General features: G+C 43.5%; 1 protein-coding gene across 7 annotated transcripts in view; it reads left to right on the top strand.

Annotated features, from left to right (window-relative positions):
- The window catches only part of Sipa1l1 (signal induced proliferation associated 1 like 1), a 280,919-nt gene that overhangs the window by 196,694 nt on the left and 65,081 nt on the right, over positions 1-19,144 (top strand). For all 7 annotated transcript variants that reach the window (XM_038335800.1, XM_038335804.1, XM_038335803.1 and 4 more), the window contains 3 exons: positions 7,130-7,304; positions 15,238-15,341; positions 18,069-18,226. In XM_038335800.1, the coding sequence (XP_038191728.1) occupies positions 7,130-7,304; positions 15,238-15,341; positions 18,069-18,226 (437 nt within the window). The remainder of the gene's footprint in view (positions 1-7,129; positions 7,305-15,237; positions 15,342-18,068; positions 18,227-19,144) is intronic.

The following is a 19,144-nucleotide window of genomic DNA, read 5'->3' as shown; positions in this document are numbered from 1 at the left end:
AAAATGAAATATTGCACTTCCACAGAGGAGCACACCTGATGCACCCCACATACCACCAGTCCTTGACAATTGATAAGGATTGTGGAAAATAGATAGGCTAGTACACAGCCCATACCCATGAAGATGCAAGGTCACACATTACTATAACAGAGGTCAGGCGGCCAGGCTTTGATGGCGCATGCCTTTAATCACAGTACTCAGGAGACAGAGGCAGGTGGATCCTCTGTGAGTTCGAGGCCACCCTGTTCTAAAACGGCTCCAAAGCTACAGGAAAAAAAAAAAAAAAACACTGTCTCAAAAACAAAAACAAACAAAAAACAAATAAAACAGAGGTTGGGCTTAATAATACCTTCAAACAAAGAGATTTGGATGCAGATTGGCTGACAGTATCAGGATGAGGTGCCTCCTGAAGGGGAAGAGGCTCGCATCAGGCCTGAACAAAGTAGAGGCTTAAGGTGTTAATAGAACAGCAAACAGGCCCACTGAGCAGGAATGCAAAACACATGCAGGAGGACAGTAAAAATAGAAAACTTTGGTTGAGCAGTAACTGATCCAAGTACTGTGTGAACTCATTTACATGAGTTATCCAGACCCACAGATGTCCCAGCCCACCTTCCTAACCCCGTCCTTCTTCTCCCATTGTCCTCCTCTTGAGGAGGAACCCAAGTCTTACTGCTGGAGGCTCCGGTATCCAGTGTGAAGTAAACCCAAAGAACATAGACTAGGGCTGGCTTACCAGTGTCGGAGCCACACTAGCAGCTTGTGTAGGAGTCGACAGCCCTGCTTCCCCTAAGACATGCCTCGTCACACACACTCAGTGCTGACTGTGCCTGATGAGCACACATTTTAACAGGTGTTCATTAAAAATACTCAAAATGTAAATGTGTTGTTGGTCAGTTTTGAAAACAGTTGCTTTTCAGGTTGTAGAAGTTAAAGAGGAAGTGTGGTCACCTTACCGTACACCTGCAGCACATGTGCAGAATGGCTGTCAGGGAAAGGGCAGTGCTTTTTCCATAATGGATGGCACTGATCCTTTGATAAGGTTTGAATGGAACTCTACTGACTTTGCCTGTTCACTGCCACAGTTCATTATCTTATTGTGAGGCTAAATGAGTTGGACCAGTGACTGTCGTCTTTATTCAGGTGGTCTATTTTGAAAAAATGACCCACAGGGGAAACATTCTATCTAAAACCAATTTTCTGTGAAGGACGCTTTGGCAGAACAGTGGCATCCCCAGAATTGAAATCTCTTCGATTATGAGGGTGCCTGGTGCATGTTTGATTTTCTTATGGTACCAGGTGACTCCTGCTGCATTCTCAGGGAGGATGTGCACTCACCAGTCATCAGAACAGTTTGTTCTTTGTAGCCCCATCCATGCTTGCCTGAATGCGGCTTGATTGGATGACAGGACAGGGGGACCCTGTGGGTAATGTCACTGATGGCAGCAGCATTGGGGAACCAATGCTATAGCAAGAAAGCAGTTTGTACTGACAGAGCAGCAAGAAAGAGCCATAGACAGTAAGGGCTCACTCAGTCGGAAGGGTGGCTGATTGGGCACACAGTTCACCCTTCCTGCTTTTAAATTCAGGGTTGTCTTTGAAATTCAACTTTGAAGAGAAAAGTTAGGCGTTCTCTCTCATATAATTGGCATGGTGTCTTTAAACAGCCCAGAAATCCAGATCATGTGACCACGCTTCCCTGAGAATGTCAGTTCTTCTCTGTTGCTCATGATGGTAGCATGTTCATGGATTCCTGGTGCACATTATTATTGTGTTTTCTTACCCAGATACTGCCAGTATACACGTGGGGTTTTACTTCCCTGTTCCCTTGGACACTTCCTGATTTCTTACTATGTTTTATCGACCTTTCCATGCATGCAAAGGTCTAGTCATTTTTACTCTATTGTGTCTATCTTGTTGCTCTGCCACTAATAAATTAATCATTTGTTTCTCTGTTGATGATCCTTGGAGTTGATTTCAGTCTTTTATGGAATATGCTTTAATGAAGACTTTTTCCTGTGTAACTAAAATTCATCTCATTGTCAAGTTAGATATATTTATTACCAGCTTAATGCCATGAAATCTATCTTTTTATTTTTGGAGAAATTTTACACAATATATCTTAGAATAACTTTAGATTATGTGTGTGGAATATTTTCTTTGCGTTATGCCAAAGATAAAAATAGATTTGCACACAATTTTGAAAGTATCTGTGAAAAAACAACAACAAAACAACCAGATTTTCCTACCCAATATATCTTTCCTTCCCTCCCTTTCTTTTGCACTGGATTTTTGTTTGTATTCCCAATAAGGACAAAATTCCAAACCAGGGTTTTACAACTTTCTGGTACTGAGATTTTCCCAGTCTCTGCCATTCTTGTTGGGAGACAATAGAGATTCATCTTTAGGAAGAAGTTGAGAGAGTTATGTTTTTGGAGACCACACCAAAGTGAACAATGTCCATGAATCTCTCCCAGCAGGCAAAGGAACTCCTTGTAGACCCCCTCCACCTGCCCAACTGACTAGGGAACTCAACGGAAGAACATTTTAAAAACAGATTCTTACTCCTGAAAAGATGCAAGAATGCTTCCCATTCTTTCTGCTCACACGGCCAACAATCCTGGACGTAATACGTAATGAAAGCAGAAGAGGCTTAGGAGGTGGACTGGCTGAAGGTTTTGGGGTCTGTGGATGGCACAGTGATGAAGGCCCTGGCTCTTCTTTCCGGCTCCCAGTTTGGAATGGGAAGAAACCAGATAGAGTCCTGATATGCATAGACAAAACTTTTAAAAGATTTTATAAATTAAAAGACTAAAACCATCAACAGAAGATGTTTGAATAGCCTCTCTGCACTTGAGGGCCCTGCTAGTTGGGGAGCTGGGCTCACATCTCTGTGGATCCTGTTTCTCACAGTGTGGCACTAGACACTGGATACTTAGGCTGTCTCTTTAAGGCTTACCTGCATTTTTTTTGAAGCCACACGAGGACAGGAATGATGCTGCCCTGCCTGTCCAGCCACAGTAGTATCACTTGGAGGGCTAGTAAGCTGCTGGGACTTCCCCTGTCCGTCAGTGGTTCTCCTCCTCCTCAGAGAGAGAACCTGTCTGTCATCCACAGTCTTAGGTGGATAAAGTACCTGATTTCACCCAATAATTCTCTCTGCATTCACTGTACACCCTGAGCGCTGGTAGAATTTTTGGTGCCACTGATGTGATGTGTGGCCATTGGCTCTCAGGAAGATGGCAGGAAGGCTGGAATCTGTAGAGACCCAGAGAACTTACATTCCATGCTTTAAGAACTGTGGCAGTGGAATATGTCACACTTCATAAACATCTAGACTGGACATTTAATTCTAAAGGTTTGTAAAATCATGATTGTCCTTGTGGGATTGGCCACCCCAATGTTCCTGTGGCTCTTGCTGGGAATATAGTTGAAACACAAGACTTCCTATTTGCCTGAGAGCTGCCTTACTGAAATGTAGTCAGCTGGTCCTGAGCCCTGGCTGGATCTGCTCTCCTCCCAGGAATGCAGAAATTTGAGCGTCCAGTCATTTCACCATAGTGCCTAGAAACAAACCCTTTCAGAATGTAGTGCTCTTTTTGGATTTTGGAATATTTCAGTGGACTACTGATTGAGTATCTGTATATTAAAATTCAAGAACACTCACATTGTGTGTTTCTCGATTCTTTGTGAAAGGAACCAGTTTGGTACTGTTGGTTTCGATCAGTACCAAACGGATTGAAAATGGCTCCACTTTGCTGAGATTCAGCTTTTGTCCTGTTGGACTGACCACTGACAATTGTTATAGACATGAACACCTGTTGCTGGTCTTGGTGGTGCACACCTTTATTCGCAGCACTCAGGAGGCATCGACAGTGGACCTCTGTGAGTTTGAGGTGAGACTGCTCTACAGAGTGAGTTCCAGGCTAGTAGCTCCGTCTCAAAATACAAAAAAAAAAAAGAAAAAAACAAAACAACAAATAGACATTTGTTGTGTGACCAGACACTTGGATCAGGGCCCCAGAGGAGCAACTTGTCTGAGACACAGCACTGTATTCTACTATTGAAAAGCCCAGACATGCTCACCAACAAAATTAACACTGCATAGACCCACCAGGTCATTGTTGTTGTTTTGCATTTTATGTTTAAATATTTTATTTATAAATATATAAATATATATATTATATTCCCATTCATAGCCCACACAGATACATTTTTGCTTCTCAGAGAAGACAAAGATCCCATTTCCTTGAACTGCTAGCAATCCCATGGTGCATGCGGCACCGACAGATACTGACACGGGGTCACTAGCACCTGTCCCTTCTTACTGACACGGGGTCACTGGCACCTGTCCCTTCTCTGGGCGTGTTTGTGTTACACTTCCCTAACTCCTGCACAGTGCCACAAATACCAGCAGGAAGCATTGTCACTAGCTAAGGATTTGAGGAGTCTCAAGTTCAGAGAATGCTGCCTACCTTGGATTTAATTGGAACAGAAATCAAGTTTATAGTCATATTGTCAGTTTAGGAGAGCAAGCAGGTGGCATCTGGCACAGTGTTAAACGGAAGAAAATGTGACAATCTTGCAGATCTCCTAGTCCTCTTCTAAAGCTCTTTCTTTCAAACCAGCGAAACCAGAAACCCCTGGTTGTCTGTCTGTGGGTGGGACTGACCATAGTATCCGGTAAGTGAGTAGAAGGCACATTGTATCCTCTCCTGGAGTCTGGCTGGCTGCTACCTTCAGATTGCCTCATTTATCTCATTCCACAGTGGACTCTTTTTAACACAATAAGTGAATCCTGTTGAATTTCACAGTGGAACCATAGGCCTGGAAGAAGTTCTTTAAAATCACCTACAAACCCAGAATGATAAAATGTCTCCCACCGAGCAGGGTGACTTTTGTTTTGTATTTGTGGCCTGTGCAGGCTGATCTTGGAGGCACAGCCAGACAGTGGGACTCAAAGCTCCATCCTGTCTCCAGATCACTATCTCTCATTCCTTTCCCTGCAGGGAGGAGCGGCTGCCACTCAGACCCAGTCTGGGGCTGACTGTGCTAAGGACTGCCTTTGTAATGGACAGAGCCTGCCTTCTCTAGTCTTTTTCAAAGACCTAATAGGACACTCAGCTTGGTTCTAAACCAGGCTGCAACCTCTCTCTGTGAGGGTTCTGTTCTGGCATTAGCCACATTCTGACAGTTGGACTAGCCAGCTGAGCTGAGATAGGGCTTGAAATAAATGTGATTTTACATCGATATTTTGTTTGCTTTCTTTCCCCCCAAGTGTGATATACAAAACAAACGAGCCAACCAAATGTCTGCCTGTTCAGTTAAAGTGAGGCAAGGGTACTGCCACTTTACATGCTATTTTCCACAGTCCGGCACTGGTTTATCTACTTGGCAGACTCATGCCTGTGGCTTTACTTTGTCCCCCATAAGTGGAGGGACAGGTAAGCAGAGTGGCTCCTGTGCAGCTGGACTCATGTCTGGGCTGTTGAACTCTCCTGTCACCTAAACAAGAAAAAGGAAAACCAAGCAAAGGATTTCTTCTGAACCAGGAGGATTTAGAACATTGATAAAGGCCCAAGGCCTCAAATGGCAGGGCCTGAATATGCTTTCCAAATTCAGAAATTTTAAAATTGTAGAAGGATAATATAATACATGCACAACATGCTAATATTTCCAGTGTGATATGGGATAGCACCCCACAGTCAAACACATGAATATTCATGCAGGGGATATATGAATATTCATGCAAAGAAGAATAAATTAAAAGTTAGACTGTCAATCCTTTATCAGTTTTTGTTGCCAAGTATGTTTGCTTAAATTGATTTATTTTTCAACTTGAGAATTACAAATAAATGGCTTTGGACCCATGTGTTGAATGACAGATACAGAATAAAACAAGACTGTTAGGCAGGCTTAGCACCAGGAGGTCAAGGGCTGGTCTCTTGTAAGATCAAGGTCAGCCTGGTTTACATATGGAGTTCAGGCCAGCTGGGGCTACACATAGACCCTGCCTCATTAAAAAAAAAAAAAAAGACGGAGGGAGACTACCTGCTGCACGATTCACTCTCTCTCCATTCACATTTCTGTCTGATGAGTGATCTCAAGCTAGTAAGCTGTTCTGGTAATCAGATGATAAATTCGCATTATTGTATATGGTGTTTGACAGATAGCAAATCAATCAGTACATGCTGATTACTAAAACTTCACCTTCCCAGACTGGGAGCTGCACCTACACTCAGGGCTGCTTAGGAGGCAGAAGTAAGACAGCTGTTTGAGCTTAGGAATATGGGACCAGCTTTTATGCTTGCTAGGCTGGAATACAGTTAATGCTAGGCAAACACGTAGCAATCAGCAGCTGACAGCCTCGGCCCTCCTGTCCCTTTTCTCAGACAACGTCTCAGATGGGTGCTGCAGCTCCTGTGGACGCGGTTTGGGAGCTCCACACTGGCCACACTAGATCTCAGTGTCCACATTTTTAAGTGCAAACTTGCTTTTCGTTGAGAGTTGTTTACTATTAAGAAGTCCTTCCAGAATCCCCCTCAGGCTCTTGCCTTGGAGTACAGTTTGGAAGGGAAGTTTCTCTAGCTGTGTGCTGGTGACACTGGACTCTACCCAAGTCTACATTAGGGTCACAAATGATGCTGCTGCTGCAGGTTTGCTTAAATTCTCAAATTCTAAGTTTATTAATGGGCCTTTGAGTTTAAAACAATTTGTTTCAAAGTATGTTTTGATAAATAGACCTCTGCTTTTAAATGTGTAAAGGCCTCAGATTTGTACAGGGAAAGATTATTGATTAATTGGCTGTTTTGGTCAGGTTATTCATCAACCTTTCATAGTTTGTAAATCATGAAAGAAATCTCCTGACCCCTTCCCTCTGCTCTGATGCTGTGGCATGACCTGCAGTGCATCCACTTCACCTCTTTGTCCTTTATTTTTTTTTTTTTAAAGCTCAGGAGGATTAGCGGTTTGTCCCACTGTAGTTTTGGATCCGAGACAGAAGAATTAAAGGGATTTCCTGGGAAGGATGCTAGCTGCATGCTGGGCCTGTGCTCTGCAGGACTTGTCAGCACGGGAGGGTAGAGTATGCTGGTTGCTACTTGTGTCACCGTGTCGCCTGTCTCCACAGCTGAACTATCAGCAGAAAGTGGGCATCATGTACTGCAAAGCCGGCCAGAGCACCGAGGAAGAGATGTACAACAACGAGGCTGCGGGCCCAGCCTTTGAGGAGTTCCTTCAGCTTCTGGGAGAACGAGTCCGGCTCAAAGGATTTGAGAAGTATCGTGCACAGCTTGACACCAAAAGTAAGAAATACTTACCTTCCTGCTATGCTTGATTACCCTTGCCACGCTGACATGCATCTGCTAAATTATGTAGCAAACAGCACTGCCGCTTCTTGCAGAAAGTTGCTGGTGAAGGAGGGGAAACAGGCTGGGCATTGGAGCGCTAGAACTGTCAGAGACCATCACCCAAATGCTGGGAGGGCACTGTAATGCATTGCTGTCCGTGAGCTATGAGTGAATGGGGCATGAACACAGCTGGTGCACAGTTGCACCAGAGTGGAACCGCAGAGATTTCACCGCCCATCTCTGAATGTTAGGGGATTTAAAGATTCAGAACCCTAATCTGATTATAAGACCTGGACTTCTTTACCTTTATTGGTTTGTTATATAATTGTGTACTCTTCTACACAGCCAACCTTCACATAACTTTCTTGTTTACTTTTATATTCTTTTAATATTGTGTGTACTTGGGTTTGGACATGGTATATGTGTACATGTATGTGTGTGTGTGTGTATGTGTGTGTGTGTGTGTGTGTGTGTGTGCACCACACATGCCACAATTGCCTGTGGGGGTCAGAGGACAAACTTTGTGGCGTCTGTTCTCTCTTTCTCTCTCTTTTAGTCAGCATCTCATTATGTATCTTTGGCTGACCTGGAACTCACAAATACCTTTCTGCCCCCTCGGTGCTGGTATTACTACACCCAGCTTCCTTCTACCTTTATGTGGGTTCAGACTCAGGTCACTAGGCTTGTATGGCAAGCATCTTCAACCTCTGGGCCATCTTGCTTTCCCCATCTGTATTCTTTTAATGTCTAGGAGTTCTTTGTTTCTGTTGCATACAGTGTATGCACATATGTGTGTGCATGTAGACGCCATTGGTCAACCGTGGTGTATGCACATATGTGTGTGCATGTACATGCCACTGGTCAACCGTGGATGTTGTTCCTCAGGAGGCATCCACCCTGTGTTTTGAGACAGGATCTGTCATTGACTTGAAGTTCACCACGTGAACTAGACTGGCTGGGCAATGAGCCAGGGATTTGCCTGTCTCCACCCCTCAGTGCTCCATCACAGGCTTGCTCTACCACAGTCCATTTATTACTATGGGTTCTGAGGATGTAAACTCTAGTCATCATGCTTGCATGGCAAGAACTTTACCAGTGAACCATTTCTCCAGCCTCCATTTATGTTAAACTTTTTAAATGTTACTATGCTGCTTTCTTGCTGAATCCCTTTGTACTTTTCTTGTATTTACCACCACTTCCTGTCTCCTTTTCCTTGCCCTTTCTCATTCTCTTCCTTCCCCAGATAGTGTTCCCTCTGCTCATTCATTTTGGGGGATCCCTACAAAGATAAGTGTGTTAGTTTGGTTAGTTGGGCATGTCTACCGCCATTCCCCACAGCCTACAGGATGGTGTTGTCTACCCTGTTCCCCACAGCCTACAGGACAGTGTTGTCTACTCCTGTTCCCCACGGCCTACAGGACAACATTGTCTATCCCCATTTCCCACAGCCTACAGGAGGGTAGTTAAGCTCTCAAATGTTTGTTTGGGTGACAGTGCGTTGGCTTATGCTGCACCTCTGTATGGAGACATATGGAAATTTTATCTCACAAACTGTCCTTAGACACCTGTGGCCTGCTTTTCTTTGAGAGGGTCTTGGATTAGTACTTCTGTTTTGTAGTTTATAGCAATCTCTCTGGTTTTCTGTACAGGAAATTAAATAAGGCATTGACTCATGAAAACAGAAAAGCATTCATAAACTCCGCTGCAGGGAGGATTTCCTGTTGCCATAGTTTTACTGTTGCCAGCTTGGAAACGACGTGCAAGGGAATATGAAAAGCCATAAATAGCCTAGCCTCTTAATATTATGTTAATATGCAGTCCTACTTACAGCCGTTAGATATTCTTCAGCTGTGTTTGTCCAGATATTCGGGTAGCCCCTCCAGGGTTCATGCATGCTGCAGTTTGTCCAGCTCTGCGGGTCGTCACCGCAGAGAACTGCTGAAGTAACTTCTCTGCTTCTGTAAATGAGAGCTCAGACTGGAGCACTTCATGGTGTGGGATGTGATAAAGGCGACCCTGAAGTGACAGGGACGCACTGTGGTGGCTGATGAAGCCGTCAGACCACTGAAGTGAGCACTTGGTGTGTATTTGGCCCCACATCCTAACCAGCTAGAGGAAGGTAGGCCTGGATTGGCAAACTGCCTCTGATGGCAGTTTATGTAATACATTTCACAAAAGTGTTCCTTCTCGCTGCAGAGGGTCCAGAAAGGGTTTATTTCTCCCCTTTTACAGAGTATGCCTTCATCTATTTTTCTTTGCTGTGTCAAAATACCCAAAGCTAAGTAATTAGTAAAGCAAATGGCTTGGCTTAGTTCTGGAGTTGTGAAGCCATGGTGCTGGTGTTTACTGTGCTCCCATGAAAGCCTCACAGATTTGAGGGCACAGGGGAGGAGCTCACACCAAGACAGGGAACCAGGCAGATGGGAGGGGGTGGTCTCCATCCTGTCATAACAGCTCACTCCTAAGGACTTGCTCACAGTGACCTAACAACCTGCTGGGTCTGCCTTTAAAAGGTCCCACAGCCTCTTACTGCTGCTGTATGGGGGAATGGCCACATTCAAACCACACCCAGAGCATAGCAGAGCTCCATGTTTCCTAGAGCGAATGAGGGTCAGCAAGTGTTTCATCCAGAAGCCCCAGCACAGACAGTGTGCAGAATTAGCCCTTGTTATCACAGGTTACCAGGGCAAAAATTAGAATCCACAGGCCTCCTGTTTAAGCCCATATTAAGTAGCAATAAGCCCCAAGTAGACAGCCTCTGCGCACTCGAGCAGCCCCTGGAGACAGGATGCCACTCTTACTCTCGGCCATCTTTTTCTGTTATGTCATGAAACTCTTTGATTATAATTCTTTGAAGGAAAACAAAATGCCATGGTAGCACGTATCTATAATCCTGGAGCTCAGAGGCAGAGGCAGGAAGATCAGAAGTTCAGTGTTTTCCTTGGCTACACAGGGAGTTTGAAGCCAGCCTGGTTGTGTAAGATCCTGTCCCCAAAATACTTAAAGATTCTTTCCTGCAGCAGAGTGCAGGCAACATTTACCAAATTAAAATATTTTGTGTTATTTTTCTGTGTGTTTGGCCTCCCAGGTTTCCAGTTACACACAGGTTGTGTGTGTCACTAGTGTACCAAAGCTAAAAAGTCTCTGGTTTTGTTTGCTCAGTGTTTTCTACACCGTTGTGCTTCTGTTTTGATAATTCCCATTAGCACATCTTCAGACTCCTTCTTTTCCTCCTTGTCTTTATAGTGTCTTAATTCACATTAATTAGATCCAGTAACTCTTCCAATAAAGTATGGTCATTACCAGGACCAAAAGTTGCATTTGGTAATTTTGTTTTGTGTCTTCCATTCTCTGTGCCTCATTAGGTTCATCTTGTCCTTTACATCCTAGAATGTTTTTATAACAGTTAAAGTCTTTTATTTCTGTCTTACTAAGTTTCCTCCCATTGCTAGATTTTTCCTGGTTTGAGTTACTCCTCGCTACTTCACCTGACTGATTATATATGAGGTGCTGCATGTTGTGATTATTGTCACCGAGTGTCTAGATTTTATTGTTCTTGAAGTGCTGGGATTTGTGTTGACATTAGTGAACTCCCCAAAGGATTCACTTGGTTTTCCTGGGTCTTGGTTAAGCTTGGTGACTGCTGTGGTATTCCTGAGGTATGTGTTGTGATGTGACTACCATCCTCTTGAACAGGGTGTCACCAGTGTGCCTGTTTGGAATTCACTTGTCTTCAAACTCTGGACTGTGACCACTGTTTGGTGTATAATTAGCTGATAGCTCTTGCCCTAATTATTTTCTTTGTTTGGTTTTCAGGAAATAACCCTGTACATATGCAATGTGTTTCCCAGTTCAGTACTCAAGGGTACCTTGTTCAGGCTCTGAGATTTCCTCCTCTTGGGTACTCTGCAAGATTCAATCTCCTTAGACTTTCTGAACTCCACCTTATAGCAGCTTTCCCCTCAGAGGCCTCTCCTCTGCCAAGTCCACCTTGGTAAAGAACTGGGGACATTAGAGAGCATACCTTACTTCCTTGTTACCACCTCCCACCTCCAGGGACTCCAAGCCATCTAATGCTGTCTTCTGTTGAATGTTCGAAACCAGTTGGTTTGCATGTTTTATCAAATTTGCTAATTTATAGTGAGAATTGTGACTGAGGAAAAAAGCTTTAGATTCATTCTCATTTATTCTGTCTGTCTGTCTATGCATGCCATCTTAGTTAAGCCCCACAAGCTGCTAGCTAAATTGGTTTTTACATTTACATGCAATGGCTGGATAGCTAATAGGCATGAGGGAAATATGCCAGTTCTGGTGGTATGGTTGGTTGGTTGGTTAATAAAGTGTTCAATGAAGGCATGACCGTGAACCCAGGGCTTGGCCTTCAGTCTCTGACCTTTCCTCCCCGGTGCCCTTGAACTCTGCACACCCACACTGTCTGGTGAGACAGTTCTACTCATCATGTGCTAACTGGGTTGAGATTTTATTTTGCTGTGAACCAAAAGAGTCAGGAGAGGAAAGCCTGCGAAAACAGTTGAGCCATTTCTTCTCTTTCATACTCATTTCTAAAAGTCATCTTCTCATCCCAGAGTTAGAGAATCACAGTAAACAAGTGGGCCTCCGATGACTGTGCCGTTGGCTGCAAGAGCTCTCTGAAGAAGTGTTTAGCAGTGAATCTTTTGGCCTTCTTTCTGTTCCCTGATTTGGTTGGCGAAGACTCTGGGTAATTCCACACAAACTAAAGAGAAAAACTTCTCACCATGCCGCTTACTTACTCACTTTAAGCTGTGGTTATGGACAGTGATTTGGGAAGTTATTTCCTGAATGAGGCTTGGTTGTCAAGTCAGCACACGGGGGACTCTGAGCCCCTTTGTAAAGCATTCCTCAGACCCCGCCCTCACTAATGCACTGCAGGTCCTATGCCACCCCAAGCGTTTCAGCTGTGTCTAAAGGGCAGCTGAGATGGTTCAGACGAGATTTACTCAGGCATTATAAAGAAAGCAGAACTCTGGGGGCTGGAGAGATAGAGGCGTCTTCCCTACCTTCCCAAAGTGTGGCAGTGCAGTACTGCTTTGTTACGGTCTTATACCGTGGACATTCTTATCAGCCCTTGTTTATTCCCTATCTTAGTATCATCTGCTTTGAATAATAGGAGTTTTATTTGAGATTTTGAGAAAAATGTATCTCCATGTGGCCCAAACTGTCCTCTAAGTGAGATCCTCCCTTCTCAGTCTGCTGAGTTCTGGGATTGTAGATGGACCCTACTGTACTGGCTAAAGGATCTCCTTTTTGTGACAGAATTGTTGAGTACGGCAGTGCCCATCACTGTGTGCAGCTCACAGATGGTGTGAGTTGGAGGTGGGTCATTTGGCTGTCTGATGACACGGAATGTCTGGGTGTGTTTACTGCTTAGGAATCGAGCCCATCCAGCCATGCTGTGGAGTTGCGTTGGCCTTCATGGCCCCTCTCCAAGTACATGTTCATTTAGCGCTTTCTCACTCTGAATCCTCTGTGTCCTGATCGAAAGCAACTGTTCCCTTTCCCAGGTTACCGTCCTCTTAAGAACTTGGGTGGCTTCTGAGTCTCTGGAAGCACAGCAAGAACACTGAGCTTTGGATCTTGGTCTGCAAACGTCTTCTCGCTCTGGCAGCGTTGGCATTTGTTTTGTGTTCTTATAATCATGTACTTGTAACCTCAGGACTGAGGAGTTACTTTTTCTGGGACAGGAAGTTCTCGTTGTTTTGAACCTGTAACCTCTTGAAACCATTTTTAAACTGTCCAAAATATTAGCCATAGTGTGGAATTTCTAAAGATGCCAAGAAAAGGGCTGGTCAGGCAGAATCCATTACAGAAAACGAAGTGTTCAGAAAAAGAACGGGCTAAAAGTAGAAAAGCAAAGTGTTATCCATACAACTTTTCCTTTCTGGTAGTCATGCCTAGACAGTAAATGCAGTTAGTAATTGCCAGTGGCAGTATATTTTTTAATTCATTGATTTTGCTTAAAATCAGCTTGGAACACATCAGAGCTGCCACATTCACCTCAAAGTCTTGCAAGATATTTATTGCAGGTTGATTGGCAGATATTTATAGCAGGCTTCTAACTATATAGATGAGTTCTTCATACTTAAGATCAGCCTTGAGCAGTTGAAAAAGACACTTCATTGTAATAATGGTCGTTTGTAGTGGTGGTCATTAACATTTATGATTTATGAGATTTTGTTTTTTTGAGTACTTACATGTTATGTATTTTGCAATTTTGAAAAGTTGTATTTGGTTTGTTCTGTATTTAGTTTATTTCTTTGCATTTTTCATGAGCTTCAAAATGAAGCTCCTCCAGTAAGCTCTAGCCTAAAGCTCCAGGCTCCGGATCATGGTTTAAATCTGTCCACGAGTCTCATCGTCGTCTACTTGGAGCAATTTTTCTGCGCAGTGGAAACTCCTGCATCTGAGGGCCCAGACTCCTTTTGAGACTGGCTACCCCCGTGCAGCATCGCTGTTTGTGGCCTGCGAGTTTGCTTTTAAAGAGGCTCCCCCACTAATGCTTGTGTGCTGGTTTTGAGAACTGCTGCCTCTGCTGCTTGCCAGTGACTTCGTCTTGCTCATCTTTCACTAAAAACACACCAGGTGCCATTCCCTCAAGTGCAGTCAAGTCTTGTAGTCCCCAAAACTGTGGTTGGTGGCTTCAGCTCACCCAGAGTACATGCTCTTAGGTTCTCTGGGCGACCCATGAATCCAGGACCTCTGAGTCTCAACAGTCCCTTTCAACTGACTATATTTTCTCTTATTATAGATGTTTGTGGCCACACTGATTGGGAAATCGTTTGTATTTAGGCATTAGAGGTGGTTTTTCCTTAGGGGAAAGGAAAGTAACAGCATGCTTTCAAACCTTTAAAATTTGAGGGCCCTCCTGCAACCTTGCTCTCCAGTGTTAATCCCTTACTACTCTTGATTGAACTGGAAATACTAAGAAATAGGTTCTCAATATCCGTGAAGGTGAGTGGGAAATTTTTGTTTGTTTACTTTTACTGATCCTAGATTGAATTTAGCATTTCCCTCAGTTTTAAACATAGACAACCAGTCACCTGGTTTTATTGCCAACAGAAAGCAGCTATTTGATACTCTATCTTCTGACAATAATATTACTTATGCTCATGACTGCTCCACTTAACAATATCAATGTAGCCCAGGGTGGCCATGAACTTGTGATGCTCCTGTCTCAACCTCTTGAGTACAAGGATTACAGGGGTGCACCACCATTCCTGGCAATAACATATTTTAAATTATTTGACAATTAACGTTTTATTTTTATTTTTGCATGCATATTTATACATACACGCACACGTGTAATATATGCTATATATGTGTGAGTTTGCACCTGTGAGTGAATGCAGGCATGCCTGAATGTAAATGTGTGAGAGTGTGGAAGCCAGAGGTCGACACTCCGTCCCCTTGCTCACTTTCCACCTTATATTGAGTCTGGGTCTTTTGTTGACCCCAGAATTTGCTACTCTGCTTGCTCTGGTGATCCCCATCTCCTTGTTCTGAGTGCTAGAATCACAGCAGGCCACCAACGGCAATCCTCTCACTTGTGGGTTAAGCATTTTATCTATTGAGCTCTTTTTCTAGCCCCAATTTGTTTGTTTGTCTGAGAATAGTTTATGCACTCATAAATATTCTAAGAAAACATCTATTCTGAGAAAATATCCAGTCTGTGGACTTCATAGGACTGCAGTAGAGAATTGGATATTTAAAAACGAGTGATAACACCTGTCGCCGGCCTTGTCTAGACTCTTTACCTGCTGTCATTTTTCAAGGTTGTCCTCTTAAGTGGATTACCTTTTCTGCTCCTGCAGTCGTCTCATTGGTTATGTGTTCTTTTTCTTAACCATAGCTGACTCCACTGGAACCCACTCTCTGTACACAACCTACAAAGACTATGAAATTATGTTTCATGTCTCCACCATGCTGCCGTACACACCTAACAATAAGCAACAGGTAAGAGATGCTCTCTCATCTGTGTTTCTAACTTACTGCATTTCCCCCAGAGGCCTAAGTGGCACGTTTATAAAATCTGCAGCCGGAATTTAGTGTTGCACCTGCCACCGCAGCAGGAAGCTTTGTGCTTTCTGGAAGCAAGGAATAGCAAGTGAGCTGAAAACAAATGAAGAGACTCAAATTCAAGGTTAACAGCCAGCTGGATAGCTTTGTGAATTAATCATTTGCTTTTCACACCGGGGATGGAGGTTTTCGTGCCGTCTGAAGAGAAGTTGAAATCACGGTGATTGGATGACTCTGCAGGGTTGCAGAGGATCTACACAGTTGGGTGAAGATTCTTCTCAAGAGGCCAGGGCTTAAAGCAGAAAAGTACTAATGTTTCGTCGATAATCCGAAGGGAATTGAGCACAACAGGAAGAAATGGCAGAGAAAGTGTCAGTGAAGTCCACAGCCATGTTCTTTCTTCGTTAGGAAATGGCAAGGAATAGAATCAATAATGCCAAGTGCAAATGCATCGAGTCCTGCAGAGATCAGAGGCACAACACCTAGTCACCAGGATGTGACAGATTGCCATGGAGGAAGTGGAAACTGTGTGGACAGTACTGGCAGTTACAATTTGGAAAAGTATTTCAAAATTAATGAGGCCAGACTGAACTGAGAAGAAGCCAGGAGCGAACAGTCTCTCCTTCCCCACCTACTGCTGGCTGCTCCAGTCACTCCTGACTCTGCAGTGGGTGTGGATATTTTCTTATTTTCTCCGCTGTACTGCTGAATGAATCGGTGCTCCTTCACAGATACCAGCCCATCACTCAGCTAACCTTACTCCTCACTGCTTGGGGTCAATCACAGGCCTAAGAAACAGAACTTTGCCTTTCCCGAGTACCAAAGTACTCAAAAATAGGAAACAAAACGGTGAGTCAGCTGTAAATCTGCAGGAAGCCTGTCCGAAGATGAGCTCTGACCTAGTCTGTGGACCGTGTGTGTACTTCTAGGTGGAAGTCACAGTCTAAGAAGGTAAACTCACTCTGACCAGTTGTCAGAACATTAATGAATGACCTTTGAATATGAGATTTGTCAGAGTACCCGATTCAGTTCCAGGTTTAGCTGTTGACGTGCTGAGTGAGATAACATTTCCGTGGGCAACTATAAACTGGTTTAACTTGGGCAGTCGATAAAGGCAAAAATACTGCAGTTCCAAATTAAAATGGGAAAGTAATCTGTGCTGTTACACACTAAGAATTTTTCATTCTTTAGCTAATTAATTAGTTTCCTTCTATGTAAATAATCTTATACTTAGAAATATATTTTAAAAGCTTATCTTTTTAAAGTAATTTGCATATATTTAAACATAAATACATTTTTTTACATTTAACATAAGACAAATGAATTTGAGTCCTTTATTAAAGCATGGATTCCACATACCAAGGCATACTGAAGAATGGCTTTGCAGAAAAGATAATGACAACTGTGTAGAAATAAAGATGATTTTTTTATCATGATTTTACTTTATTAATAAACCTTGTTATATTCTGAAGAGCAATCATTTCATATCATGCTTTATTTTATAGTATCTGTTGCTTAGAAATGAAGTAAACTGCTTTGCTGGAAGATAATTTGGAATGCTTTCAAATTACTTAGGTTAAAGGTGTGCTTCCCAGGACTTGAGAATTGTCTAGACCACTTGTTGCCCTGCCAGAGGATCTGGATGTAGTTCCCAACACCCCCTTGGTGACTTAGTTGTCTCTAACTTCAGTTCCAGGAGATCCAATGCCCTCCTCTGCTGGCCTCTGCAGGCATCAGGTGCTTGTATGCACAGATACACATGCAGACAGAACACTTGAACCATAAAACAAAGTAATATGCATTTTGTTTTTGAAAGTGCATTTTTCTCCAGATTTCTAACTTAAATCTAAAAGGCTGCTGTCCCCAGCCATCAGCCAGCACTAGGTGGTTGATTTTATGTGATTTACATGTTTCGATGTCCCTAGAGAATTTAAATAAAAATGTAAGTTGTATAAGTTCAGCTTTTTGTGTAGCATAGTTAGTTGGTGCCATATTTAATTGTTTCGCTCTTTGAAGAACTTCCATAAAGCAAGGATGAGAAGCACACATCTCACATAGGATAATCACACCCTCTTAGAAACCCCTCAGAAGGCACTGGCCTGGCTCGAGGTTCCTGAATTTGACAACCATGACAGAATGTGTATAGCATAAATCAGAAGGTGGTCTGAAGGAACTCTCTGTAATTAGGATGCTGTTCAAACCTGAAACCTCACCTGCCTTTAAACTGGTGCTACTTGTGGAGTAGTACTAATTTCCATGTTCCCAACATGGGGCACAGACTGTCTACCAGGAGAACCTCGTCACCTCATTTCCTATAAAAGCATGATGTGATTGTGTTATAACTGCTTCCTTCAGCCATTCCTCATCTCCAAAAATCTTCCCCAATGGCAAGTTTCTTATCTGAGAAAGGAACACAGTTGTTGCTATAGAAACTGAGGATTGGACATGCCAGATATTAGTTAGATCTGTTTGAATGGTTGTATCCTTTATACAAATTTTTAGAATATTCATTTCCATCTTCTTCCTTGGAGAGGATGCTAAGACATGCTAAAAAGGCCTGCACTGGTACAGGCTGATGTGGCATAGATGCCTTCGGTATAGGGAATGGTGGAGGGTGTCTCCAAGTGTCGGCACTTACGTTGGTGCTTGCTTGTTTTCTTGTAGCTCCTGAGGAAGCGGCACATTGGAAACGACATTGTGACAGTAGTTTTCCAAGAGCCTGGAGCACAACCATTTAGCCCGAAAAACATCCGCTCTCACTTTCAGCATGTTTTTGTCATTGTCCGGGCTCACAACCCCTGCACCGAGAGTGTTTGTTACAGGTAGGCATCGAGCTGCAGTGGCTGAGTGGGTGGCAGGTGATGGCTGTGCATAGGGTCCACCCCCACCCCACCTCCAGCTCTGCTTTCTGAAGTCCACGTAGTGTGTGCAGTTGGCTGAATTCACACGATGATGTAACCGGTGGTGCTGGCATTCCTAGGCTTGTTGGTTAGACACCTGCCGTTTCCATTTGCACCTCCTCCTTAGGTGCCGTCCTTCATCCATGCCATCTGCTCACCAGCTAGCTAATTACTCATACTACTAATTATGTATTTCTTTTGGCGTGGCAAGAGCAGAGTGTTCATAATAAATAGAAGTTCGTTTTTAAAAAATTGTTGCTATTAAAAAAGCCATTTACTCTAACGTTTCTAAGCATGCTCTTAGGGCTTTTCTGTGTTCTATTAGACGTTTGCTGTCGTTGTCTTCAGCACCCCGGGCATTCTCCACGTGCTGTCTGCTGGGCTTGTGCAAAGGATTACATACTCAGCAGCACTCAGAAGTGTGGCCAGTGAACTGCCACACAGTGCATTTTAAAGGAAGCTTTTGCTTTTAAGCCTTTGTCTAAATCAGCAGCGTCCAGTGGAAACAGTGTAAGCCACATACTGATTTTATGTTTTTTTAACAGCCAGATTTTTAAATTTTGAGATTATAATTTAACAACATTTCTCCTCCTTCCTCCCTTCAAAGCCTCATGCATAGCCGTCCATGCTCTACTTCAAATACATGGCCTCATTTTTCACTAAGTAGCCAGATTTTTTTTTTAAGAAATCATAGGTGGGGCTGGAAAGATGGCTCAGGGGTTAAGAGCATTGCCTGCTCTTCCAAAGGTCCTGAGTTCAATTCTCAGCAACCACATGGTGGCTCACAACCATCTGTAATGAGGTCTGGTGCCCTCTTCTGGCCTGCAGGCAGACACACAG

This window comes from Arvicola amphibius, chromosome 7 (assembly GCF_903992535.2).
Source record: "Arvicola amphibius chromosome 7, mArvAmp1.2, whole genome shotgun sequence".
In the NCBI taxonomy this organism is placed as follows: domain Eukaryota; kingdom Metazoa; phylum Chordata; class Mammalia; order Rodentia; family Cricetidae; genus Arvicola; species Arvicola amphibius.
Note: the sequence above shows the minus strand (reverse complement) of the source record. Positions and strands in the feature narration are given on the sequence as shown.